General features: G+C 38.3%; 3 protein-coding genes across 12 annotated transcripts in view; all 3 read left to right on the top strand.

The window, feature by feature from the left end:
• Positions 1 to 7,419, top strand: part of tcf3b (transcription factor 3b) — a 35,211-nt gene extending 27,792 nt beyond the window's left edge. For 3 of the 6 annotated variants that reach the window (XM_038299211.1, XM_038299214.1, XM_038299209.1), the window contains 6 exons: positions 364 to 475; positions 563 to 710; positions 990 to 1,043; positions 2,700 to 2,938; positions 3,024 to 3,175; positions 5,058 to 7,419. In XM_038299211.1, the coding sequence (XP_038155139.1) occupies positions 364 to 475; positions 563 to 710; positions 990 to 1,043; positions 2,700 to 2,938; positions 3,024 to 3,169 (699 nt within the window). In that variant the 3' untranslated portion in view covers positions 3,170 to 3,175; positions 5,058 to 7,419. The remainder of the gene's footprint in view (positions 1 to 363; positions 476 to 562; positions 711 to 989; positions 1,044 to 2,699; positions 2,939 to 3,023; positions 3,176 to 5,057) is intronic. The other 3 variants (XM_038299212.1, XM_038299210.1, XM_038299213.1) reach the window with 3 other exon arrangements.
• Positions 7,420 to 10,637: 3,218 nt separating this feature from the next.
• On the top strand, positions 10,638 to 14,544 carry LOC119792558 (cytochrome b-c1 complex subunit 10-like). Its single transcript, XM_038299258.1, has 3 exons — positions 10,638 to 10,778; positions 12,577 to 12,709; positions 14,359 to 14,544. The coding sequence occupies exons 1-2, from the start codon at positions 10,717 to 10,719 to the stop codon at positions 12,695 to 12,697; spliced, it is 183 nt and encodes a 60-aa protein (XP_038155186.1). The 5' UTR covers positions 10,638 to 10,716; the 3' UTR covers positions 12,698 to 12,709; positions 14,359 to 14,544.
• A 190-nt stretch (positions 14,545 to 14,734) lies between these two features.
• Positions 14,735 to 25,292, top strand: mbd3b (methyl-CpG binding domain protein 3b). Of its 5 annotated transcripts, none has more exons than XM_038299254.1 (8): positions 14,791 to 14,870; positions 17,392 to 17,460; positions 17,848 to 18,007; positions 18,776 to 18,913; positions 19,075 to 19,165; positions 19,248 to 19,425; positions 19,652 to 19,804; positions 24,446 to 25,292. In XM_038299254.1, exons 1-7 carry the CDS (start codon positions 14,857 to 14,859, stop codon positions 19,797 to 19,799), a joined length of 798 nt encoding a protein of 265 aa, XP_038155182.1. In that variant the 5' UTR covers positions 14,791 to 14,856; the 3' UTR covers positions 19,800 to 19,804; positions 24,446 to 25,292. The 5 variants fall into 5 exon arrangements, with proteins under 5 accessions (XP_038155185.1, XP_038155182.1, XP_038155184.1 ...); XM_038299256.1 differs by having other exon boundaries at positions 14,823 to 14,870; positions 17,395 to 17,460; XM_038299252.1 differs by lacking the exon at positions 14,791 to 14,870 and adding an exon at positions 16,814 to 17,138.
• The last annotated feature ends 1,167 nt before the right edge of the window (positions 25,293 to 26,459 follow it).

Below are 26,459 nucleotides of genomic sequence, written 5' to 3'. Positions count from 1 at the left end.
AAACTGTTCATATTAAGGTTATTATTTAGACTTAGAACAGGTCAAAAATGTACAGAAAAACATTAAAAAGTTTAATAATTGATTAATGCTTTTTTATTTAGTTGGTTTGATACTCTTAACTAGCTTGTGAAAACAAAAAGTGGAGTAATCTAGATTAAGAAGGGGGGGTGGAAGGTTTACATTGTTGCCTCTGTTGCCATCTGCTGGCCAAAGATGGCATTGTAAGAGGCAAAACCGCTGAATAGTACTACCTTATATTTTATTATTTACTTAGTTTATTGTATTTCCAGGTTTGAGTAAATGATTTTAAATGCATAATTCTGGTTTGGCTTGATAATAAATAATGGCCTCTTGTTTGATCAGCAGGGAGGGAAACATGAGGAACCCACAGGACTTCCTCCCAGCAGCACCCTCCTGCATGGCCATCACGCCACTGGACCCACACCATCTGTTGGCCAACCAGAAGGCTTTACTAGTGAGATAAACTTTAGCTCATTGCAGAGCTTTGAAACCCCACATTTATTGACCAATGGTTTCTAAGGACTTGTATGTTTGTCTTTAGGTCTCCCTGGCGGTTTGGCCCGGTCAGCTCACTCTTCCAGCAGCTCAGACATCAAAAGAGAAGACAAAGAAGACGATGAAAACTCATCTATTGCCGATAAGTCAGAGGACGAAAAGAAGGACTCTAAGGCTGCACGTAATCGAACAAGGTAAGCTTCTCTGCCTGCTTGTCACTATAACATCAGGCATCACTTTTGGACCTTTTTAAATGCACATTTATATTATACTATGCAGCATCAGAAGATAACTTACCATCAACTAAGTATTATGATTTAGAGAAAGTGATGTGATGATTTAAACTTCTGTTACAATTCCAAGATTTACATTATCAGAGGACTATTCTTTTCTGTGTTTCCCATTGATTGTTCAGGCTATGCTAGGTGTTTTAACATTGTCAACCCCCCCCTCCCTTTATGTCACGTTTTCAGAAAGGAGGCGTTGACCCTCCAGATGCTCTCTAGCCTATCAGACCAGAAAGATGAGTAAGTTTTCCCCAACAGAGAATCAACTTTTAGTGCTTTGTGGGCTCTTAAAAATCAAAACTCAAAGGACTGATCTTGCACTTGGTGGTTAAAATGATTAATAGCACTTTTTAATATATTCTTTTTATTATACACTTAATGAGAAAGGGGTTAATAAATCCTCCCAATAACATGGTAGCATTGGTTTACAACTAAATTCATCCAACTGGATCACGCGGTTATCTTAAACAGAAAGTTGAGTTTCTCAGGGGGACTCTTTGTGCACAATAACGTTTAATAAGTTTGTTTTTGAGTCAAAATAAAATATAGAGGAAGGAATTTAAGACAGAGGTGAGCAGTTCTTGAAGGCTGTTATTGTGTTTGGGTTAGAAATGTTTCTGATCTGATCCTGCTGAATCCCACAGCTGACTCCTTACCAAGGTCATGTTTTTCCAGAGGACACCCAATGCTCTGCAGATGGGACAGAGAAAACTACATGAGGTCTCAGCTTAGCACTTCATTTCAGACTTCATAAAGTTCGAACTATTACACAGGTTTACAATTAGAATCAACAGTAAAATAATCACATTTATAGTCATTTACAGTAAAGCCCAAAGTTATTGATACCTCCGACAGATTTAGTTTCATTTAGCCCAAAGGTTTGATAGGACATTTATGGACCCCTCAATAACCAGTGGAAAAAAAGTCAATCCCTTATTGTTAATGCTCACCTTCTGCATGTTTCCACTTTTATTTTGGTGCTGAACTCCTAGTCTTTAAGGTTAGAAGGCCTGTCTGCCATCACATTAATCTTCCCTTCAAAGGAATTAACCAGGCCACTCTAAAACATCCAGTCAGTGGAAAAATGACAAGAAATTATAATAATTCTACCTAAATGGAGAATGGGTATTTATATTCCAGCTTAACATTAGATTGGAAAAAATGCATATTCTCAATGATATCTAATTTATAGTAAATGTTCTACATAAGATGAAATGTTTTTTTTAATTATTATTTACTTTGTAACTAAAATTTCATCTTTGATCATTCAGTACATCTTGAAGGCTGACTGACAATATCTTTACTCCATTGTAGCTGATGATAATAGTGGTTCACAAGAAGGCTTACTAAGAAATCCTAAAGTTCTGTAGGAGGTTTCAATTAAGAAATCTGTCTGATTCAGGGGTTCAAGCAGGGAGAGGACTAGATTTGTCTTCTCCGTCTCTAAAATAATTTATTCCTCATTTTTATAGCCCATTTAATGTCTTAGAACAGAGACCATATAGAATATATTTCAGCATTTTAAATGTGGGGGAAAATATGCAAGGGGATAAATTTTTGTTTGCTTTCATCCTTCAAACCCCTTGTTTATGATAGAAGAAAATATTGTAGAGTAAGAGAACCTTCTAGTTGTTGTTAACTAACTTAATTTAAAGTTAATCCCACCAAGAAACGTTCGTTGGATGACATTAAATTACCAGATGTTATGAAACCGTTTAAAGAAAGCTCTTAATGCTATAAATTAGGCCTTTAACTCGCTAGGCACTGTAAGACTTTTACCACCTGCACTAAAACAGTTTATAAAAGTTTATAGTCACATTCTAGCCAACTTTCACTGTATGTTTTAGGCTTCTGTTGTTGGACCACAAAAGTAACCACTCTATTTCCATTTGTCAGCAGTCAGGACAATGAGGACGATGAGGACGTTCCCCCTGAGGTGAAGATGGAGCGGGAGAGGGAACGGCGAGTGGCTAACAACGCCAGGGAGCGTCTCAGAGTGCGGGACATCAATGAGGCTTTTAAGGAGCTCGGGAGGATGTGCCAGCTGCACCTCAGCCATGACAAACCTCAGACCAAACTCCTCATTCTTCATCAAGCGGTCAACGTCATCCTCAATTTAGAACAACAAGTCAGAGGTGAGTTTGGAAGCGCCGCCTTTATCAGCCCCCGGTGTTCGGTTTATTTCTTCACTGTAAGATGTTTCTGCTTTTGTTTTGACAGAGCGCAACCTTAATCCGAAGGCAGCATGTTTAAAAAGGCGTGAGGAAGAGAAGGTTTCCGGGGTGGTGGGAGAGGCCCCCATGCAGCTCCCAGGAGGTCACCCGAATATGGGAGGAGATGGACACAATCCAGTTGGCCACATGTAACTCCAGGTAAGCTTTTTATTAAGGTGATTTTGGCACTAGAGAAAAGCTGATCGCAGACCAGAAAGGCAGTCTGTTACCCTGTAACCCTGCTAACAGATGTAGTATTATTATTATTATTACTAGGGATCTAATCAAATAATTGACTCCTGATGGTGGAAAAATGGTTTAATAGATTCCTATTTTTTCCCTGATTACTTGATAACGCCTGCTTGGAAGGAAGTTCTTTTGGTGTTTTTATGTTACCACTGTTTATTCTCAAGTAGAGCCTCACTTGTATTTGCGAGAGTAGTAATGCAAGAGGGGAGTTGCACTAGAGCAGAAACAGGAATGGATCTATAGTCCGCTCCCACATTATTTACACAGATTAATGGGGACAAGAATGCAGAATGCACTTAATAATTGTCTATATAAACACTCGGTAAACTCCTCACGTTGTGTCCTATTTAGCAGACATTTTGCACTGCTGCACCTGAACTTCGTTCTTGTGTTTGGAAGGCCAGGATGTGAGGATAGAAAGGATAGTGGAGGGCATTGTAGCAAGATTGTATAGATATAGATCCCCAATTATTGCTAGATAAATGGGGAAAAAAAGTTTTAAGCAACACTTTGAGTTACTTTTATATCAAGGGCATTGTAAATATCATTATTATGATTTTAAACTATCCCAGTTTCTCTTAAAAATAACTTTTGTTTTTATTTTAATGGCCACAATTTCCTGATTTAAACAGGGTAGCAGCATTGGTTTGGCACCTGTTGTCTATTGAACAATCTTTGTAGATCACTACAGCAGGCACAGTTATTGCACCCGCATGTTTGTTTTGTCTTTTGCACACTTAAAGGGGAACACTGTTTTTTTTTACATTGGGCCCTTGATTTTACGTTATTACATCATGTTCTATTCACACATATGAGTTTTGTGTCATTTGGAGCTGTTCTGAAGATATTCCGTTGGGAAGATGTTACTTGGATATAACCTATGGGCAACGACTTGAAGGCATAAACTAAACTGTTCATAATTGATCACTTATGGTACGCATTTATAACATTTAGGCGAATCACTGTCCCCCAGACATCCGCGGTTATATTTTTTATATTTATATCTTTTAAAACAGGCGTGTATGAAGTCATCCATGCGCGCCGGCTAGCGTTCATACTTCCTGTCCGCTGAACTGCTGCTAGTTTTACTCACATGCCTGGAAGATGTCTAGTGCTACTACCACAGATGATCTCGCTCTCCAAATGGAATTGACAGTTCAGATTAGCTAGCTGAATGAATAGAAGGGGTAGAGCGTAGCCGCCTGTAGCCCGGGCTGCCTGTCACAACTCCATTCCGTTTTCTTTTTTGGAAGTCTTTGAAGACGATGCCTTAAACTTGCAACCAGGATCCATCATTCACAGGGAGTCGGTCTGTTCCTGAGCTAGAAATAAAATAAATAAATGAGGAAAGGAGGGAGTTTACCTGAAGCAGACGTTGGGAGAGAACAGGAACTGGGAATGTTCTAGAAAGGTGTTCCGTCTGTGATGGACCTACTGGATACAGGAATGTTTGCAGCCCTCTCCAAATAATTTCTTAAAATAAGGTTGTAAGTTCTCTAAGGAGTACAGATATAGGCTGACTTTTATTGTTGAAGTTGAATCCCAACAACATTTGTAAATGTTGGCATCAAATCATTTTGCTTTGAATTTGTAACATCCATTGTGTGTCATACTCAGCATTGCTTCTGCTTGGTTCATTCATGTATTGGAGGACATGAAACATTACTAAGGCAGCTGCAGCTTGTTCAGAATTAATTAATTGTACTAGATAGGAAAAAAAATAGTTTTGCCCTTTTTTTCCACATAAATGCATATTATTTATTTAACTTTTGACCTTTTTATTATTTTCCAGGTCTGGTGTTCTCCTGGCTGTCAGCGGATGTGGCCTTAACAGATTTCTTCCACCCATTATTCTCAGTGTGTGTGCGTGTATATATGTGGACATGTCTGTGTATTGTCCGTTCAAGTTTCATGATGCACATTCACATACATACTGCCAAAACTGACACAATCTGTTTTCTCACTCCCAGCCATGACTACAAGCTCAAATGTGAAGAACTTTTTTTTTTCTTGGTTTTGTCTTGTTTTGTTATATACGTGTAATATTTTATTTACTTTATTTTTTTGGTTTCCAACATAATTGAACACCAGAGTACTTTTTGTCCTTCAAACACTTTGGGACTACTCACACTGCCAAGAGGTGCTCTGGTGGAGGAATAAAAAGGAGACCTTCACAAACACAAATTAAATCAAGGATTTGTGCCTAATTGTTACATGTTTTCTATTTGACATTAAGGCAAATTGCTTTACATGTGAGGAACATTTGTGAGGGATTGCTTATGTGTATGAGCAGTTATTTTTTTAATGTATGTCATTCCCAGCGTGATGGTACAGTCTTACATATGTTATGTAACTCACAGCTGGAGTTGAACTGTCAAAATTCGGTCACTCGTCCTCGAGCGTGTGGAGACTGGCGGAAAGTCGGCCCCGATGTTTTTTTGACAATTCAAGCGCAGCTTATCTGAAAAGTGGGAGCTCAGACCAGACTTGGTCTCAACCCCTGGCAGTATCTGGAGGCTTGGAATCAAAGACTTCTTCCTTGAAAGTAAAGAAATATCCAAGTGAAAGAATCGGTCAACAAAACAAACAAACAAAAAAAACTGTTCTTCCACTTTGTTGACCGAGCATCGTCTCGTTTCTCCAGCAAGCCCTCGGCCACGCATTCAGGTTTTTGTCCTGCTTTGTGTTGTAAAGCATACATGGACGAGACGAAGCACAGTTGGACCGATTTAGGCTTGACCTGCGTCACATTTCAGCCCCCCGACAGTCTTGTATTAAAGCCATCAAAATCACCTGTAAGCGACCAGCATCAGTTTTTATGCTGATCCGACATGGTTTACTGACAGTGCCAGCGGAATCGAGTGTTTTTTTTCTTTTTTGCCCCCAAACCTTTATTCATGTACTTTAAAAGGCAAACACATCAAGGAGGGATTTTCCTTTTTTTTTCTTCATGGTTAAAGCAGAAGAGCCTTTTTTTTTTTTTTTTTTTTTATTCCTAAATGAGCATTCCCGCTGAATTATCAACCCTTCACCTTCTTCCCGACCTTCAGCGTGTTCTCCCCTTTCTTACTGAGAGAAGTGCGACCTGTAAATTCACTTCATACATTATTCTGTTTCATTTTTCAAAGGTAAATATATATAAAAAATATATATATTTTTTGTTAGTCTATACATTGCAGATTTTTTACATAAATGGCAATATTAGTTTGAAGTTTAGAGTGTATTGTAGATGAGCTGTATAAGGGGATATTTAACATTTAAATGATTTTCAAAACTAAAATTGAAATCAAACTGGGATGACAGGAAAAGGATGGACAAATGATAAATGAACGTGTTTGTAAATCCTTTTAATATTCCAGTTTTAGTTCAAAGGCACATCAATAGCCACCAAGTTGAATGCCTTCTTTTCCATTTGGGCATATCTGGACAATTTGTGCCACAGTCGTGTGACAAAACATCAGAAGGGATTTTGCTTTTTTCCTTGTCTCCAACAGTAATTAATATGCAACTGGTTTTTGAATGTAGCTACCATGCTAAATGTGGATTTGCCTTCATTTTCAAAGTTGTTTCTGGGTTTTGTTAGCACATTGTAATAAATTTCTTTTCACTTTTAAGTGTCTGCCCTTAAACTAAGCAAGTCTGTGTCTAAAGGCAGATGTCTGGATTTTTTTGGGGGTGTAAGGTAATGGATATTATTGAGAACAAAACAGTGTTATTGTGATGTTATTCCCATGTCATGTTAATTATTTCTTTCTTTTTTTTTTTTTTTTTTACCAACGTGTAATCACAAGTGGGAGGTAGAACATTTTGTGTGTTTCATTTATATAAAAAAAGAAAAAAAATGAAGAAAAAGACATATACAAATCAATAGTGTGGCCTTTTCATTCTCAAGACTTAAGATGTCACAATGGGAGAGTGATGCCTTATCAGTGCCTGAACTTGTGTTTTCTTTTTTTCCATTTAAGACAGTTTTATGTTGTGTACCATATCATTTCATTTATCTTGGAGATTAAAGAGGTACTTGTTCATTCCCCCCATCCTCCCTTTTCTCCAAATGTTTTTCTTTTTCTTTTCAATTTTTGAGGAAGAAGTTTAAATGGTATAAAGAGATTTTCTTTCAGTGTACCTAGTTAAATAAATAAATGTTAAGCAGATCTTGTTTAGTTTATTTCTTTTTTTCTCTGCTGTCTTTTCAACTGGATTACATTGTCAGCCTGCTGTTTTCATTGAGGTCACTGGTCCAGGTTTTGGCGCCCTGTAATTACAACATTCATATGACAAGGTTATAAAAAGACTGCCTTTTTCCTCAGATCAGTTATTTGCTTGGGTATGTTGTAGGTGTGTTGCTTCAACTTCCATGTAGGGAGGATTTCTTTTTTTTTTTTTTTTTACCTACGTTAGCTCAGTCATTTTAATAGGAGCGTTTTTTTTACTTGTTTTGCAGTGGCTTTATGTGTAATCAGTTATCATTTTCAGTTAATTTTTTCAATTTTTTGTGGCGTTGACTCAAGGATTTCTGTCAGATTCATTTGATTAAAATCAGTAGTTGTGCTGGATATCTGAAATTCAACGAAAAATGTCTTAATGTTTATATCTGACATGCCCAAAATATATAGACTCACAAATTCGACAAATTTCTCCAAAACTTAAGGTTTCGGCTTCCATTAACAATAGCGAGCACTGACTTTTGTATTTTTTTTAGTACCAAAAAAAAATCCCCCCCCCCCCATGACATTATTTAGCTGAACTAAAAAGGGACGTGACCAACAAGTATTTCAAACATTTACATTTTTTTTTTTTTTTTTTATTATCTGGGTTGAGGAGAGTGTTGGCTTCTTTCTGACTCGATCTCTTCTATTTACATACAAATAGCTGAGATTTGTCCTGTATATACCATTTAATGTAGCAATAAATGTGCCATTTTTAACAACAGATTATACATTTTACAATGTCTGGCTTTGGAATATTGTATACATAAAAAAAAAAATAAAAGGAGTCTTTTTAATAAAAGAATTTATGTAGTTCGGAAGTTGAATTTGTTTAATTGCATCTGATAGGAATCTTCAAATACAGGTCAATTTCATTAAATTAGATATCAAAAGTTGATTTATTTGATTTTAAAATTAAACTTGTCTGAAAGTGAACATATTTATCTTATGAGTAATGAAAGTTTTTAAAATTTACTTATTAAAAAAATTTTTTATATTACATGACACATATAGAAGTTTTAAAATAAAGATGCCTTGATGAGTAATGTGAATAATGTGGAGGTTTTTAGTCTGGCCCTGCTAAGAGGTTGAAAAAGCTCCGGTTCCTTACAATGATCTCAATTTTTCTGCAATGTTTGGTCTCTCATCTTATAAGCTACACACTAGGTGTTTGTATCTACTCTAAATTTCCTTGGGATTATGCTACCCTTGACTTTGATAACTGATTCCTCTCTACTCTTCCTCCAGACTGTTGGACCTATATTTCTGATGTGATGCTAAATGTAGTTTTAGTTAAACTAAATCTACTTGTCACCATTTGAACTTTTTGGGTATTCTCTGTTATTTTAACAGATGAAATGCTAAAGCTGATGCACTAGGTACTGCGGTGGCTCTATTGCTTGGGTATCTTTTCCTTCCACTCAACTTCCCAATAAAATTCCTTTAGTCAGTTTATCTAATGTGCTATAGTGGTTTACTTTGCCTGTAAAGAAGTCTGTGACATTATTAAAATTATCTCCTTTCAAATAGTGCATGGAATTTGTAGCTAATGTGGGATTTTTTTTTAAAGTCACCATTATCATTCAAATAATTCTATTGGTATCAATCAGTTAACAGCTGTGGTTGAGTGGGTTGACCACTAATGTGCACCTTTTGTGACATGATTGACAGGAACTCCCTTGCAATGTGATGAACTAAGAGAGCCCTGCAGCAGATAGTAAAGGGATCTAAGAATCTCAATATGACCTTATGTCTACTATGCAACTCCTCACATCCTATGTTTGAACTGCTGCCATCAGGCAAAAAAACACTTAGATTTCTGCCTCCTGAATTGTTGAAGATTGTGCAATTTATAGAATAAGGCTCGGGCACATGACGTCACACGTTGCGCGGACTAGCTTTCTTCTGCTAGTAGTTTGCTTAGTTTTTTGCCGTTTCATTTTACCTCTGCTGTCGTTATGGTCGCCCGTTGCTGTGTCGTAGGGTGTAGCGCAAGCTGTGACTGGACGGGGAAAAAAATCCCAAATGGATTGTCTTTTTACCGTTTTCCAACCTGGAGGCGTCTCAATGGAAAACAAATGTCCTCCATAACAAAGAGTCGCCGGCTAGCATGGGTCGCTGCTGTAAGACGGCCAAATATAACTTTCAACTCAATCCCTGCGTCCATGAGAGTGTGTTCCCGGCATTTTCATTCTGGTAAGTTACAGAACATACTGTTTTTATTCATGTATCATTTCAAGTTAACCGTTGTTGGCTGATCTGTAGCATGTAGCATGAGCTGAAGTAGGGTTGTGTTCCAGAGGGTTAGCCAGGTCCACTGAAACACAAAACAGTTGTCCTACTCTGTTTATTTTGTCATTAATAGTTTATAATAGGGTTAATAGTTTTGGTTGTTTCACCAGGAAAGCCAGTAGATACATTTTTGATGTTTTACGTTAGTGCCAGCACCTAGTCTTATCACCACAACAAACACCACACCATGTTGAGACGGTAGCTTACCTTGGCTCTGATGACTGTGTTCTCATTTGGCTTGATAACTTCCATGTCATGAACTTTTCCATCTGTCAGCTGTTTGTAAGCCTCTAGCGACTTGTAGCAGCGAAACTCTTCATGTGTGTAGGCACTGACGCCACACACTAGATACGAATATACGTCCTCCCTCGCAAACGGCGGTAGAAATTCTTCCCCAACGCACCACTCCTTGCTTTCTACTTCGTAGGGATAAAGTCCGTTTATGAAGCCCATCTTTTGCAGATAACGGTCCCTGGCTTCCCTCTGCAGTGTGTCTCGGTATATTCCGCATCCTTTCGTCGCTTTTAACATCGCTGTTTACTCGTCTTTCTGCTCTGTCTCTATGCTGTTTTAGGTCTTTGTTTACCGTAGCAACTAGCTACCAATATGGCGGCGTACCCAGAATGCAACGCGCTGTGCCCGAGCCTTATTGCACTTATCTGATTATTTTCCCTTTTTTATCCCTAAGGAATTGTAAGGAATTAATTTTATCGTTAAATCCCATGATATAGTTTATAAAAACTGAGGCTTTTATTGAAAAATGTCTCCAAAGCTCAGTGGGCTGACTGGTGTCCAGAATTCAGCCTGAGCTAAACTCGATACAAATTATGAACCCTGTATACTTTTACACAGGCATTAGAAGGGGCAGCTCGTGCTGAGGTCCTCTAAATCCATCAATCGAAACTGACGGCGGCGGTTCTCCAGTCGGGAAGAGCTTTCTAGAAGATCAGAATGGTTCAGAAAATACTCAATAAATTCGTTGGTGCCAAGTATGTCTCTATTCTGAGAACGTGGTAAGTTAAAACAATAAGAGGCTGAGCTTTATTGCTAATTAGCTTGGTTGGGCAGCGGTCGCTGACCCTGTGTCCTTCTGTGACCCGTTAGGCTAACTTTAGCTTAGCCTGAAACTGAATTAAACCTGCTCCATTTGCGCCGTTTATTTATTGGGCTTAAATCCAGGGGTAATTTTATTAATCAAATATAGACTAAACGGTACCAGTGTTGAATGCTCACATAGCCTGACCTAAAAATATTCTAAACCTGCCAGGGTGTCATTGTTTCATCTGATAATCCCCTTAGGTGTTCCATATTTAACCATTAAATGCATTTTGTCTTATTTTTTGTTGGCGTTTTTAATGCTTAGTAATTAATTTCTATTTAAAACGTGAATATAAGACATTGATACAACCATCAAAGTAGCCAACTGAAATTGACTTAAATGTTGTTTTACCAGTGAAGTAAATATTTTAAGCAAGAAACTTATTTTAGGGAAATAAATTAGGGCTGAAACAATGAATCGTAATTAATCGATAACTGGATATAAAACATGCCTTTAGCTGACAGAGCGACCCACTTAGAGCAGTAGCTATATCGAAACAAATATGTAAACGTTTTGCATTTAAGGTAAAGCTTTTTTTTTCTGTCAATATGCTCTATCCAGAACTCCTCAAGGGGAAAAGTTTTAGTTTCACCTGATTTGATTTTGCCAAAAGTCTTCTTTAAGGAACCTTTTTTTATAACCAATTATTAATCGATTAATCTAAAAAATAATCGTTAGTTGCAGCCCTAGAATAAATGATCATTACCTTGTTATTTAGTGAAGAAAATCCTGACACAATAATTGCAACTTCAAAGTTTGCCATAATCGAAGCAGTTGGCTATTATTTGTGTACAGGTAAGGTTTGCAATAACCTATCTTACAACAAATCAGCATCAATTATAAAATGAGTCAGATTGTCAAATATCAGCAGCTTCTTTAGCTGCAGATTTTAAACTAGTTGTTACCTTCAGATTAGTTGAAACACTGAAAACACCTTAGTTAAGAGATTTATATAACCAAACCCTCAATTTAAAAAGTAGGATGTATGAAGATTAAGCACAGCCTCTCAACTTTACTCTAGATCGGTGGAGACATGGCTGCTGGAGTGATGCATCAAGTTCCTGCCAACCAATGGACATCTCTGGTTTATGCTGTGCTAAGTCTATAGTTTGATGCATACGGGATTTTGGTGGGGGGTTGCAGAGGGTGGGCTTATCTTACTTCCAGTCAAAGAAAATGGTAACCCTTTGGTAAACAAAGACAGTTTTGATGTTTTCATGGGCCAAATGCCTTACTGCCAGCCTGGGAATGTCCCTCTTCTGGCCCAACATGACAAGACTCATAAAGACATAAATTAGCAGGTTCAGTGTGGCAGAATACAAGTTCTGACCTAAATGCTGACTTGTGGGATGAGTTGCATTGGAACATGTGAGCCAAACCTTATCCAAGATCACTTTCCAACCTCACATATAGTTTTCAGGAAGGATGGTCAAAAAAATCCCATAAGTGGAAATTTGTGGAAGGCTTTCTTAAGAGTTGAAGCTGTTTTAGCTGCAGAGGGGAAGCCAGCGTCATGGTAAACTTAACAGATGTAGAATGGGATAGCTCCTAAGTTAAAAGGACAAGTATGATGGTCTCACATTGGTGTTAAAGCGTTGCTGTGAACAATGGCATACTTTTAACATAACGTCTATTTAACCCAACAAAACGCTTTATATTTTGTTGTTCAATTTCAGTCTTATTTAGAAGTCCCGTTGTCTTCCTTTATTTAGGTTACCAACTATGGTTACCTGGGGAACAGTTGGCGGCGTGGCGCTCATTCACTTCACTGACTGGCGGTTAATTCTAGACTATGTGCCGTACGTTAATGGGAAGTTCAAGAAAGACGAATAAAGAAATTAAGATGTGAGTCCTTTGACCTTGTATTCAATAAATCTTGTCACTTATTATTCATTCAGTGTTTATAGTTTTGAATTTAGTCATGCAGGCCATGCTGCATACCTCAGCTCAGAGTATGCTTCTCTGAGGTGACCCAAACGTATTTTTGGAAGTACCTCAAACATCTTTAATGTTTACCGACCAATACTTAATTTTCCACAGTTAGTTCATTAGAAGGGCTTATTTAGCCGGCAGTGCTGGCATCAAAAGCAGAGATGGTCTTATGTGATGATGGTGTGTTATTTATGTAAGATTAAAATCTATATCATTGTCAAATTGATCATTTTTAAAACGTAAAAAAAACGTGATTCCTGCAATGACAGTGCTTACTCCAAACTGTGTTTTTCCTTTGTGATAGAAACATGAAACTACATTTTCAGCCCAGTAATCAGTGCTGCCCTACTTTGTTTGTGCTCCACATTCCTTCACATGATTCTTCTGTTGTCTATTTGAAGAGATTTTAGACAATAAAATGACATTTAGTTTCTTATTTTTTTTAAGAACATTTTCAAATGCCTTGTTTAGACCCTGGTAGTATTAATTACTGGCTCACACCTACTTAAGAGTTGTATATATTTGTATACTCAAAAGCATTTCAATGCTGTTTGTTTTTTCTTCAGTTTGGAAACTTTATCAAATTAAAAGGTTTAATGTACATTTTTATTCTGATTTAAAGCTACAGTGTGTAATAATTACAGGGATATACAGTCAGAAATGTAATATTATACATAACTATGTTATTTATCATCATCTACGAGCTCAGCCTCTTAACCTTAATATTTGCGTTGCCTTAGAATTCGTTATTTATAATTACATAGGTGCGGGTCTCGCAGCCATGGAGGCAGACATCGTTGCGCTACGGCAGCGCAGAGCCAACAAACTAGCGATTGCGAGATCGCCCATTTCGCTCGAAAGTAACTACGGCAAGTTGAGAGAGATGAACTGAGACGGTACTGAACAATAGATGGCAGTATTATGCCTGAGAATACTATCTGTAAAATTATCTATGTAAACAAACCTCATCACTTGAGAAGGTAGGTGATGTGGACGTCGTGGAAGACATTTTGTCCCGTAACGCTCGCCGTACTGTTGGTGGGGAAAAGCGGTGGGGGGGAGTTCATGTTGCTGCAGTCTGCAGTCTGGACGTTAGATGTCGCTAAAAATTACACACTGTAGCTTTAATGAATTTGTACCTTCTGTGTTAACATCTTATTTATGTGCAGTTTGATTTGTAATTGGTTTAGTCTTATTGATTGAAATTATATTTAAAACAATGTAAAGTATGTCACAGAATTATGTATGATCGGTTTTGACTTTTTGTGTAACAGCACCTAGAGATGTGTTATAAATTAACACTGATACATTATGTGAATCAACTATATATTAGATGCATTTTATCTAAGTATTTCTTTTGGTGTATTGTAATAGGAGTTGTGGAGTATTTTATTATAGGTTGAATTTATAAGCTTTTTGTAGCTTTTGCTACAGCTATCCTTAAATCCATATGTGAAGATAGCAATGTCAGAGCTTTTCTGCTTTATAAGCATGTTTCCAGAATTAGTTAGGAGTTCGGTGCTTCATGCATTTTATTGAATGAGCCATGTATCCATTTACAGGACCAGAGCTCCGGGTTGGATTCCTTTCAGCTCAAGTAGGATGCCCTGTCTCTGCAGGCTACAGAATGCACTCTAAAAATGCACATTTTGATCCAGTGTTGTAAGGTGTGAATACATCATTAACTTATCCTCATATGTCCAAGAAATTTTGTAAATGATGAGCCATTAAACTTGTTTTGATTCAAACTATGTGTTTTTTTTTTTTTCTTTTTTGAAAAGGCTTATATATACACACTGATTAGTTGTTTACAGACCCTAAAAACTACAGAGGGAACTAAAGCTGCACCTTTAAACAGTTTAAAATGTAAGAAGAATGAAAGAATAAAAGATTGAGTGTTCCTGCTGGAGGACCAAACATTGTGCTCATTTTACACTGCGAGATTTGCGTGGATAATGTCTTTCATTTTTAACATCGGAGGGGGGAGGGGAGTCTGAAAGAGGAGAGGGGAGAAGGGATTTGACACAGCAAGAGGTTGAAAGCGAGATATTGTCCTCAAGATGGATAAAAACGAGTAAGTAAACATGTTAAACAGCGACTAAATCGACAAAAGGAGTTAATTATTTATTTTTTTTACTGTAAAATTATTGTTTGCTGCTTTAATGTAACCCTGGGAAGTACGATTATCCTCGATTTGCCAAACGCAGTGGTCTCCAACATTAGTGTGTTGTTTCGCGAATGTGCCGTTCTGTTTTTAAAAATCCAGCAAGATGTTAATTCTGTCTGTTAATTACAGCGATGCACTAATGCGTTAAAATGCTGTTAAATGTCCACGCGTAATAATCTTATGGAATGAATGCTACTATTTCTGATTCGGTTTGAAAAAGCGCAAGCAGGATTTTGGAGAAGAAAATGTGACATCTATTAAACATCAGCCGCGTTTATTTCATAGGATCTACTTTGTTCATTGAAATGAAAAAAAGCCGGCTCCGAATCTGAAGGACAACGGTCTCTATCGCCAAACCAGACTTTCTTTTATCGTTTAAATTAACAATATGCTGCGTTTTTCCCCAACAGCCTTGATAATGAAGGCTGTCAGTATCGCTCTGTGTTTTATTGGCATATTTACGGTCTCCATACGTTAATGTTGATGTTATATCTGCAAATGCTCAGAACAAAAAAGAAAACAGCTTCCGGTGCCTTTCAACATAAAAGCTAAATGTCATTCTGGCAGTTAGGCAAGCACACTTGGAGAGGTAAGTAAATAAAGAAATATTTAAAAAATAAACACTAAAGGCTGTTGATTTAAGATGAATGTATCAAACTGAAAATGTAGATGCCATGTTAATACTAGGTTGCTTTTTTAAGAAGAGTGAACATAATCATGAAAGTGGTGCAAACGCTAGATAAATCCACCCACTACTAATAAATAAAATCTAATATTTCTGATTATTATTCTTTGGCATCAAAAAGACGTTTTTAATGGACTTAAATGACTCAAGGGAGTACATGTCTGCAAGATAGAATTCGTTTGAAAACCCTTCTGCCATAAAAAAAAATATACATGAATAAGAACAGGAGTTGCTAACAAAACACAAACTTCCTGTTAAAAGTGAGTTTTTCCTCTCCACTGTCGCTACAAGCATGCTTAGTGATTGCATTCGAGTTAATGAGTCGATGCAATCAACTGGTTTTCCTTAGGTAGAAAACTTTGAATCAATTTGACTGGATGATCTGGTGAACTAAAGTGCCTTGAGATTACATGTTGTGAATTGGCACTATATAAATAAACAATTGAATTTAATTGAATTTAAAGTTATTGCACCCTTAGATTAGTTTTTCCCTACTAGGTACTTCAAAATTAAGGTATTTTTTTCTTCTAGCTTATTTTCTAATTTATTTCTCTGCAGTAATAAAAGTGAGAATCCTTTAGAGGTGTTGGTTGCTCTTATGTTTTCTCAATGTTTAAATATGTATTTTTCCATTGCAAAAGTATTAGAGGTATACTTTTTCCTGTAGTTAATTAACACTTCTTCTACAAGAAATTTAGGTAAATGCTGAGTTTGAATATTGATTTATGCCTGCTAAAAATGAGGCCATAAAATATTAAGCTTAACTTTAACCCCTGGAGAAAAATATTTTGCTACTGCAAAACATGTAGCCTGTATGATATAGTGCCAAAATTGCAGTTATTTAAAAAATATTACATCTATTCCTTGAATAAATCTATTAGTGTGGTAATCATCACTTAATATTGACGCTTATGTTTATGTGAGGTTTAAAATGAACTGTTCTGTCGACTTATTTGAATGTATTAAACAACTCTCTATACCATCTACGTGCTAATAAAACGCCCCCACCTTGATTTTTTGTTTTGTTTTTGCTTAAGCTTTTATTTTGAAATCCGAAACGCCAAACTTACGTCGAGCTCCGTTTTTTTTTTTTTTTGCGGATGTAGCTGCGGAAGTGACACGCAGGTAGTGATGGGGCAGAGATCTGCAGCGGAGCGATCTGCGCGGCCACAAAGAGCTGATTTGCTTTTAGCCGGGAAGGATCCCATTACCAGGGGCACGCGCTTTAAAATGGTCGAAACAAAAGCGTGAAAGGCTCCAGGCCAGCGTTATAGATTAGAGCGACAGTTTTTTTTTGTTTTTTGTTTTTTTGTATTTTCATAACCCAACCTAGGCGTTTACTGTAACTTTTAGTGGATTCACCGACTAGCCGCGGGGGAAATGGAGAAGAAAAGGTGGGATTGCACTGCTCTCCCCAAAGGCTGGAAAATGGAAGAAGTGACCAGAAAGTCGGGTTTGTCAGCTGGAAAAAGCGATGTCTATTATTTTAGGTACTAAACTACTGATAACCGAAAACACACCACGGCTGCACCACACACCGAGATTTCGGATGATCAGTGTGTCTGGTTTAGAACAAAAATAAGATAAAAATAAGTTTTTAAAGAAAAAGGGGAGGGAGGGGGGTCTGTTTTTGTAGCAGGGTAAGCTGGCCACCTTTAGCCTCCAGGCCTAACTGGGCCTAACGGTCAACATGTTCATAACATTCTCTGTGTCCCATTGAAGTGAAGGTTTGTTCTCATTTAGCAGAGGAGAAGAGCAAGATGAGGAACAGAGGCCAGACAGGGGGGAGGCGGGTCGGTTGTATAGTTTGTGGTAGGCTGACTGTACAATCCTACTGCTGTTGACAGTTCTGTCATGTTCAGATGCATTTGCATGAGATACTAGCACGAATCCACCCTTTGTTGTCCACTGATCAGGCTACACACACCAGCAGCTGCTGTGTTCCCATTGTAAACATCAGGCGTCTTTAAGCTGATCATCCATATCTGGTGCTGCTTATAACATCTTGATTAAATGTTCCTCATAATCATTTCTGATTAGTGTACTAAAACCCTGCAGTGTTCCATTTTATACATTCATTTCTGTGATTTTAGCCCCATTGCTCATTTAGATGTCTACAAATATTTTGTTGCATGATGGTTTGAAAATTAGTCCCTTTGAGGATCTTTCTGTTTCTTCTAATGTGTTGTTTCTCATCAGTCCATCTGGGAAGAAGTTTAGGAGCAAGCCCCAGCTGGCCCGTTACCTTGGTAACCAGATGGACCTCAGCTCATTTGATTTCCGCACTGGGAAGATGCTGATGAGCAAGCTGAACAAGAACCGTCAGAGGCTGCGGTACGACAACAACAACCAGAACAAGGTGAGGGGAGAGCGGCGTGACCAGATCCTGCAGCACGTCCAGAACCGATTCCTCTTAACTGGGAAGGGTTAAGAGTTGCTGGATCCCAAACATACTTGAAAACTGGTTACAGGATAGATTAATAAAGCTGATATTAAGCAATATCCAGACAGAAATGTGTTCGAATCTGTTGGAACTTAGTGTTAAAGTTTTAATAGGGCTTCTCTTTATAAGTCGTATCCCTCCAAGTCATCCTTCTTTGCCTTTTTAGTAGAAACATCAGCAAAACCCATTAGGTGAAGGTTAGGATGAAATTGCAGGCGGTGTTTTAAAGTGCTTCAAATTTTAAACTGCTGATGGGATTTTAAGCGGGCAGTTTTAATCTGGTAATCATACAGCATCCTTACAGGAGTCTCCTGTGATCAGATCCACTGATCTGGACTCTTTGCAGGCATAATATAAGCACGCTGATGGCACACTGATGCAACCATAATGTCATATTCCTCCTGAACTCTCACCCAAAAAGTGACCTGTTTTCTATGCTAATTAGATTTGCTGCATCTCTAAATGGTGCATATTCTTTTAAGTGCATGGTTGCATTCAGAGCTACCGTGTGGTCTCAAGTTTCACCCCTTCTTATTGAGCTGCAAATAGGGCATCCGTGCAGCTAAATCTATCGGTTCTTTGATTTCTTTCCTTGAGGTACTGTTGCATCATCTGAAGAGTCCAAATCAGCCCAGCACCGTGTTTCTAGTCTCTGTTTCTTCATGTGTTTTCTTGTCTTTTCAGGGCAAACCTGACTTAAACACGTCGCTGCCGGTAAGACAGACCGCCTCCATTTTCAAGCAGCCTGTCACAAAGGTTACCAACCATCCCAACAACAAAGTGAAGACAGATCCTCAGAAAGCCGTTGATCAGCCCAGACAGGTAAAAAGCCCCCCGGTGATCATCATGAAAGCCGTGTCTCAAACCAGAAAGACTGGTTTCAGAAACCCTAATGTCAAGTATTAGGTGTTTACTTTGAATTCTTGTGTGCTGTGAATTTACCCCTTCAACTTGGAGCAACGTATTATTTTTCACATCGACAGCTTTTTTGGGAGAAGAAACTCAGTGGTCTTAATGCCTATGACATTGCAGAGGAGCTGGTAAAAACAATGGAGCTGCCCAAAGGCCTGCAAGGTCAGATCCTTGAACATTAACTACTGGTTTTACTTTTCTAAGGGAGGTTGAAAGATTTCAAATGTTCCTGCTGCTTTCCTAGGTGTCGGTCCAGGCTGTACGGACAAAACGCTCCTGTCAGCCATAGCGAGCGCTCTCCACACCAGCGCAGCTCCGATCACGGGGCAGCTGTCTGCAGCGGTGGAGAAGAACCCCGGCGTGTGGCTGAACACTTCCCAGCCACTGTGCAAGGCCTTTATTGTCACAGACGAGGACATTCGGTAGGAGCTTGTTACTGAAATAATCATCCAGGCTGTTTATTTCCTCTTTAAACTGTCAATATTGTAGAAATTGTAGTATTGCAGCTAAAAAATGGGGAGCAATGCTGCATTGCTTTATTTTTTATACGGCTTCTGTTTGATATGTCTGATTTCAGTTATGTTATTCTAACCTCGTTCCCCCTAACTACCACCTTCCAATGACTTCCTGTTGCACCTGTGTGTGTAGGAAACAGGAGGAGCTAGTTTACAGTGTCAGGAAGAGGCTGGAGGAGGCGCTCATGGCTGACATGCTGGCTCACGTCGAGGAGGCCAACAGTGAAGGAGAGCCGCTGAAGGAGGAGGGCAACAGCAACGAAGACATGGAGGCAGTATAGCACAGGTTGGTCTGATGAGGTTGTTCAAGAAGCTCCAGGGAGGATGTAGATTTCCCATTACAACAAAATGATGCATGTTTTGTTTTTTTGTTTTGCACGTGAATTCTAAACCCTTCTTTATTTCTAAATGAACATTAGTACACCCCCCAATTGCCTAATGATATTACAGGTATGTGATTAAATGTCAGCGTAAGTACAAATGCTCTGCCCTTCAGCTCCATCCCCATCATATAACACAGTATAATGCTGTGGGGATGCTATCCTGTAAGAAACGCTGTTGTGTTTAAACCAAACACAATCTTCCATGTTGAGACGGCGGTGAAATTCCCCCAGCACCGCATCATCAACTAGAGGGGTCATCTATCAGCTCACCGATGGGGCGACTAAACTTGGGAGCTTCTCTCTGATCACCAAATATGTGTTCCAGATGCATCCTTGCTGACTGATTAGTCGCTCCTGAACGCGCCGCTACGCAGGGATAAGACAAATATCACTCACTCCTTTTGCATTCCCTGTGGATGCAGCTTTAACTCCTGGGGCGTTCAGACCAAATGTGTTTTGGGCATCCTAAAAAAGAACCTTGGATGCTGGCTCAAACATTACTCAGGACTGTTTGACTCTTTGATCTTCTGGATGCTCAATGCTCCAGACTTTATTTTTTTTTTTACTTTGAAAAAGTGGTTTTGACAGGTTTTTAATCAAGAAAGTTCACCTCAAAACATCTGTGCAGTCAGTTCATCAGGCTTATGATCGTACTAAAATATTCAGTTCTTTGTACGAGCAGCAGATAGTGGTGGGTGACCGCACTGGGACTTAACGGTGAAGCTCTCCGAGTCCGGCACGGCTTTTGGGGATATACCGCTGCCGTATAAAGGGAATATAAATAGTCCTTTAGGTTTTGATTTAAAAACTGTAAGGATCAGATCATAAAATCAAATATCACTGGGGAGATTTAACATTTTCAGTTAATGTAGGTAGGGCTAAGTGATATCGATAGAAAAGTGTCTTTAGTGCTAATTTCATTCTATTGTTTTTATCTTGTATTCAAGCAAATATTTTCGAGGTCATATAGCTTACAAACAGGTTATATAAATGATAAACAAGATTGATTTATTTTTATCCAAAAAGAAGCGCAAACTTGTGGTTTTGCAACATGGTGCTGGTTTATGGCTTTTGACTCACACGCGGGTTTGCAACGTGCTTTACGTTACTTAACTCCTGAGAGATGGAGACGTATGGAGAGATATTTGTGCCATCGGTTTGAGCGCGCAGGAACCAATCCGAGCGCGCAGTGAGACAACACGCGCGCGCAAAACCGGTCTGGCGCGCGCTCAACTCTGAAAAACCCTCTCAACACACTGTTCTCGCGCTCAGTTTCATCTCTGCGCGTGCTCGAATCCGTCTCTGCTCGCGCTCGCTCGACCTGCTCTCTCTCCGCGCTCAACACCAGCTGTGCGCTCGGCTGTTTCTCCGCTCGCTCGACTCTCTGCGCTCGCAACTTCAGCAATGTATGTAAATGAACCATACCATCAGCCAATCACACTCAGCTTCTTTTCATCCAATGAAAGCATTCCTTCCTTCTTCTTCTTCTTTTCTATCATGGCGGATCGCAAGCAACTTTAAGGTGCATACCGCCACCTACTGTTCATGAGTGTGTAGCAACATTGTTTTACATCTATTAAATTCTATTTTTTAATTTTGCATTCTGAAGATAACTAAATAATGCTTTCCTTAATCTATAAACATCCTTTATATTTCCTTTATTTCCCAATAATCCTTTAAGACTCCATTCTTGGCCTGTCATTTCAACTACTCTTCTCAATTTTTCCCTTTCAGGTTCATATGTTTTACAGTTCATTAATATGTAAGCATTCGTTCCAAATACTACATCCGGTTAGATGAAAAAAAATACATAAATAAATAAAAACACAATCAGGAAAATCAAACAACTCTTACAGTTATTTTGTCAACATTCCTAAGATAGTACTATAAAATATCTTGAATTATCTCAAATAAACTTCAGTAAAACAGTTATTAGATCATTGCCTCATCCATCTCTTTTACCTGCTATTGACATGGATTTAAATTTGATATTTTAAAAGAAAAATAAGGAGGATATTTCAGGTTCCAGTATGGTTCAACAATATATAGATAAAAAATATTATGGATATGTTAAATTTTTTATGGATGCTTCAAAATATTCCAATATTAGGAATGGTGTTTTGTTTTAGTTTCATAATTTATTTTTAAATCGGGTAAAAGAATCAGTGATGGAATTCAGCCTACAAAGGAGAAATGTTTTGGATCATATTGGCCTTACAATGGATTGAAGAAATCGTTCCATTAAGAAGTTTAGTTTGCTCTGATTTTAGATCAGCGACCGTTATATTAATTTAAACGCAATTATTCAGACAGCAGACCTGATCTGAAATTTAACAATTATTATTTAGAAGACCTTTTACAGATGGACTCTAAATAAGAGGGTTATTCTTTATTATATATATTAAAAAGAATAATTTGATAAACAGGATTTTTCAGTTGGTGGCGGTAATTGTTGTTTGCCAACCTCCATAAAAAACAACAAAAAGAAGAAACACCCGCCACAAAAGCTAAGAGTAAGGCCAATATGATCCAAAACATTATCTATATACTGTTGAACCATACTGGAACCTGAAATATCCTCCTTATTTTTCTTTTAAAACAGCAAATTTAAATCCATGTCAATAGCAGGTAAAAGAGATGGATGAGGCAATGATCTAATAACTGTTTCACTGAAGTTTATTTGAGATAATTCAAGATATTTTATAGTACTATCTTAGGAATGTTGACAAAATAACTGTAAGAGTAGTTTGATTTTCCTGATTGTGTTTTTATTTATTTATTTATTTTTCTTTCATCTAACCGGATGTAGTATTTGGAACGAATGCTTACATATTAATGAACTGTAAAACATATGAACCTGAAAGGGAAAAATTGAGAAGAGTAGTTGAAATGACAGGCCAAGAATGGAGTCTTAAAGGATTATTGGGAAATAAAGGAAATATAAAGGATGTTTATAGATTAAGGAAAGCATTATTTAGTTATCTTCAGAATGCAAAATTAAAAAATAGAATTTAATAGATGTAAAACAATGTTGCTACACACTCATGAACAGTAGGTGGCGGTATGCACCTTGAAGTTGCTTGCGAACCGCCATGATAGAAAAGAAGAAGAAGGAAGGAATGCTTTCATTGGATGAAAAGAAGCTGAGTGTGATTGGCTGATGGTATGGTTCATTTACATACATTGCTGAAGTTGCGAGCGCAGAGAGTCGAGCGAGCGGAGAAACAGCCGAGCGCACAGCTGGTGTTGAGCGCGGAGAGAGAGCAGGAGAGCAAGCGCGAGCAGAGACGGATTCGAGCACGCGCAGAGATGAAACTGAGCGCGAGAACAGTGTGTTGAGAGGGTTTTTCAGAGTTGAGCGCGCGCCAGACCGGTTTTGCGCGCGCGCGTGTTGTCTCACTGCGCGCTCGGATTGGTTCCTGCGCGCTCAAACCGATGGCACAAATATCTCTCCATAGAGACGCAGCAGGAGGCTTTTTTATTCATAATACCTTTACGACTCTTGTTTGATGAGCAGACAGCATCAATGCATCTATAACCTATAGCCTATTCTGCCTGAATGTACTTAGGGTCAGAAGTTCCCACTCTGTCTGAGGATGTGAAGCCAACCTTAAATGAGCCTGATCTAGGAAACGATCAAAATGTTATATCCAAGATACATTTTCTTTAGATAATTGGAAGCAACCGGCATCCAGCTCAACTTGTATAGCAATGGCAGCTCCATGTAAGGCGAAAAACAAATAAACTTGAATTACAAGCAGAAGAGTTTGGCCACAGGTGGCACTATCATTAGAAAACTTTATAAAGCCTCCTTAAATTAGGTTTGATTTTTGTGGTTATTGCCACCACAACCGGTCTTGTTTCACCTCCACCTGCTTTAGTAATCAGGTGGATTTCTTCAAATATTAAACCTCTTTTCTGAGGCTTCTCTAAAGTTGTGCTTAAACCAGTAGTCTCAATCTTCTGTCCTTAATGCCTGCTGTCCTGCAACTTTTAGCTGGGTCTCTGTTTCAACACATCTGACGAGCGTTTGCTCATCAGCACAACTTAACTGCATGCTAGTAAGGCAGTTCAGCCATTTCATTCAAGTATGGTGAAGAGAGACATTTAAAGGTTACAGGACATCGACCCTCAAGGATTTTAGTTTTAGGCCACTGGAAACATCATTTTCAATGCAACAGGAAAACATTGAACCAGAGCTACAGTGAATTTTCATTTGTAAATAGAATATTCTAAATATAAAAGTTGAATTTCTGGACTTTGACTAGGCCTTTCTACTACGAGTCACTCTGGCTTCATAATTTATTTGCAAAGAAGAAATGTAAAAAAACCCACCAAACCTTATTTTTATGTTCAGCAAAGACGAGCAGCTATACTTTAAAGAAAGATTGCTCCATGAAGTTTTGTCTCCGTAGAGCAGAATACAAATGCGTCACATTTTTCAGCCCATTTTGCACGTACCTACTGCTCACCTCTGACCTTTGGTCCCGCATTTCAAAGAACTTCAGCTTAAATGACTTGTTGCTGATGTGTTTCTCTTGTAGGTCACCGGGGAAGCCGGATGTACACGGGAACGTTAACCGTAAGATTACCAATCCAGTGCGGCCCTGAAGATCTGTCCCTCCGTGTCCAGTTTGGACGTCCACTCACTCCAGAACAGCCTCAGCAGCCCTTCTGCCATCCATTTGTATCATCATTTAAACGGGACTACATGACTTTATTTATGAGCTCAGATGATTTTTAATTAGTAAACAGACAACTATGAATGACTTAAATATATATTCAATAAATTTCCTTAAAATGTGTCAAAAGTAGTGTTTAGTGTTAAATGTATTTTTGCTAAAAAGGTTCAGATGAATGTGTTTTTGTTTTTCCGACAATCATGTCAAGTCCAAGAGTTTAAGGTCAGCAGACGGCCGGGTGTGTTTGCCCCCTTTTGTTTAGGGCACCTTTTAGAGGCGAATGTTTTTGTACTGTAATGCATCCGTTTGTGGAAATCTAAACTAAGTGAACCCTCTTAGTTGATGTCTTTAGTTTTATCTTCCAATTATGGTGTCATGCTCAGTGTGTGGGTGTGTTTCTCCTTGGCTTTCAGAGAGTAAAATGCTTTAGCTATTTTTTTTTTTAATTTCTCATCACTATAATCTGGGTACTTTTTACACTTTTTTTTTTTGTCTGTGTTGCAACACATCTTGCCTCCTTTTGAAAATTCACGCACAAAACTGTTGACAGCAGATGAGCTGTTTTTTGTTTTCTTTTTTAAGGTTTTCCAAGGAGTTTTCATCCTGGTTCAATAAATGCAGCTGAAAACATGAATCCCAACCTAAGAAGGCTGACAGCAGACATGAATTTGTGTTTCATAATAAAAATCTGAATCTGTATCTAAATAAAGCTGTACATTTTTCTTTTATATACAGTGCTTTGCAAATTTAGAATTGTAACAAAGTAGTTCATATGTGTATAGGAGAGGTAAAAAGATGATTTTTGTCCTCATATAAACAAGTGAGGCAGGCATTTGTTTTGTTTTTTTATCAACTTAAGCAGCAAGTTTGGGAACCACTGTTGGAACAGATAATATACTTTAGTATAAACAAGAGGTACTAAACTAGTTCCTTGTGGGCTAATTCCTGTATGTTATGGATGCATCTTTTAACACCAAAGGCTGGGGGACATACAGATCAGACCATTTTGACTGGAGAATAGGTGCATCTAGGATATTAGCTCCATAGAAATGGGGCTGGGCATCCCATGTTAAATTCCTGGGTGTGTCCAACTCAATTCATAGAGGGGCTGGTGTTGTACAACTTTAGATTAGTTCCTAGTCCTACACACCTGAATCAAATTGCTGAATTACATCCCTAATGTGCAGTCATGTTCTCTCTGCTGGGTTAAAGCAGAGACAAATCTTTTTTAAGTTGCAGGATACTTTCCTTAGAACAGTGTTTTTCAACCCTGGTCCTCAAGGCACCCTGCTCTCCATGTTTTGGATGTTTCCGAGCTTCAGCACACCTGATTCAGATGATTGCAGTTCAAAGCCTGATAATCTGCTATCAATTGATAACAGGTGTGTGAAAGCTGGGAAACATCTAAAACATGCAGGGCAGGTTGCCTTGAGGACCAGGGCTGAAAAACACTGACTTAGAAGACTGAAGTTTGATACCTGTGTGCTAAAACCACAAATGGGCTTTTCAGTCTCTCAGATTTTTGTTTTTGCATCTAGTTAAGAAATGTCTCCCCGCAGCCTGATGCTGCCATGGTCATGTTCATTACCCAGCCCTGAGGCCTTCACTCCTAAATGACACACAGGTGGACTTTGGTTACCACTAGTTAGAGACTTTTGAAGACAATTACTTGCCCTGCTTGCATCAGCGGCAATCAGAGTAACAGCTAAATACAAATATTTAGAAAACTAGATTAATATTAGAGCAAAATTAAAGACGTTTGTTTCCATAAGGATTAAAAACAGTTAAATTGGTATAAAAAATTACAGCAAGGACCTGTAAACGATGAAGCTGTGCTCGGCTCTACAGATAGATGCAACTAAGAGCCTTATTGAGC

The sequence above is a fragment of the Cyprinodon tularosa genome, unplaced genomic scaffold (assembly GCF_016077235.1).
Source record: "Cyprinodon tularosa strain WSP-4 unplaced genomic scaffold, ASM1607723v1 ctg420, whole genome shotgun sequence".
Taxonomy (NCBI): Eukaryota; Metazoa; Chordata; class Actinopteri; order Cyprinodontiformes; family Cyprinodontidae; genus Cyprinodon; species Cyprinodon tularosa.
The sequence above is the reverse complement of the archived record's forward strand: the minus strand, read 5'-3'. Positions and strand labels throughout refer to the sequence as shown.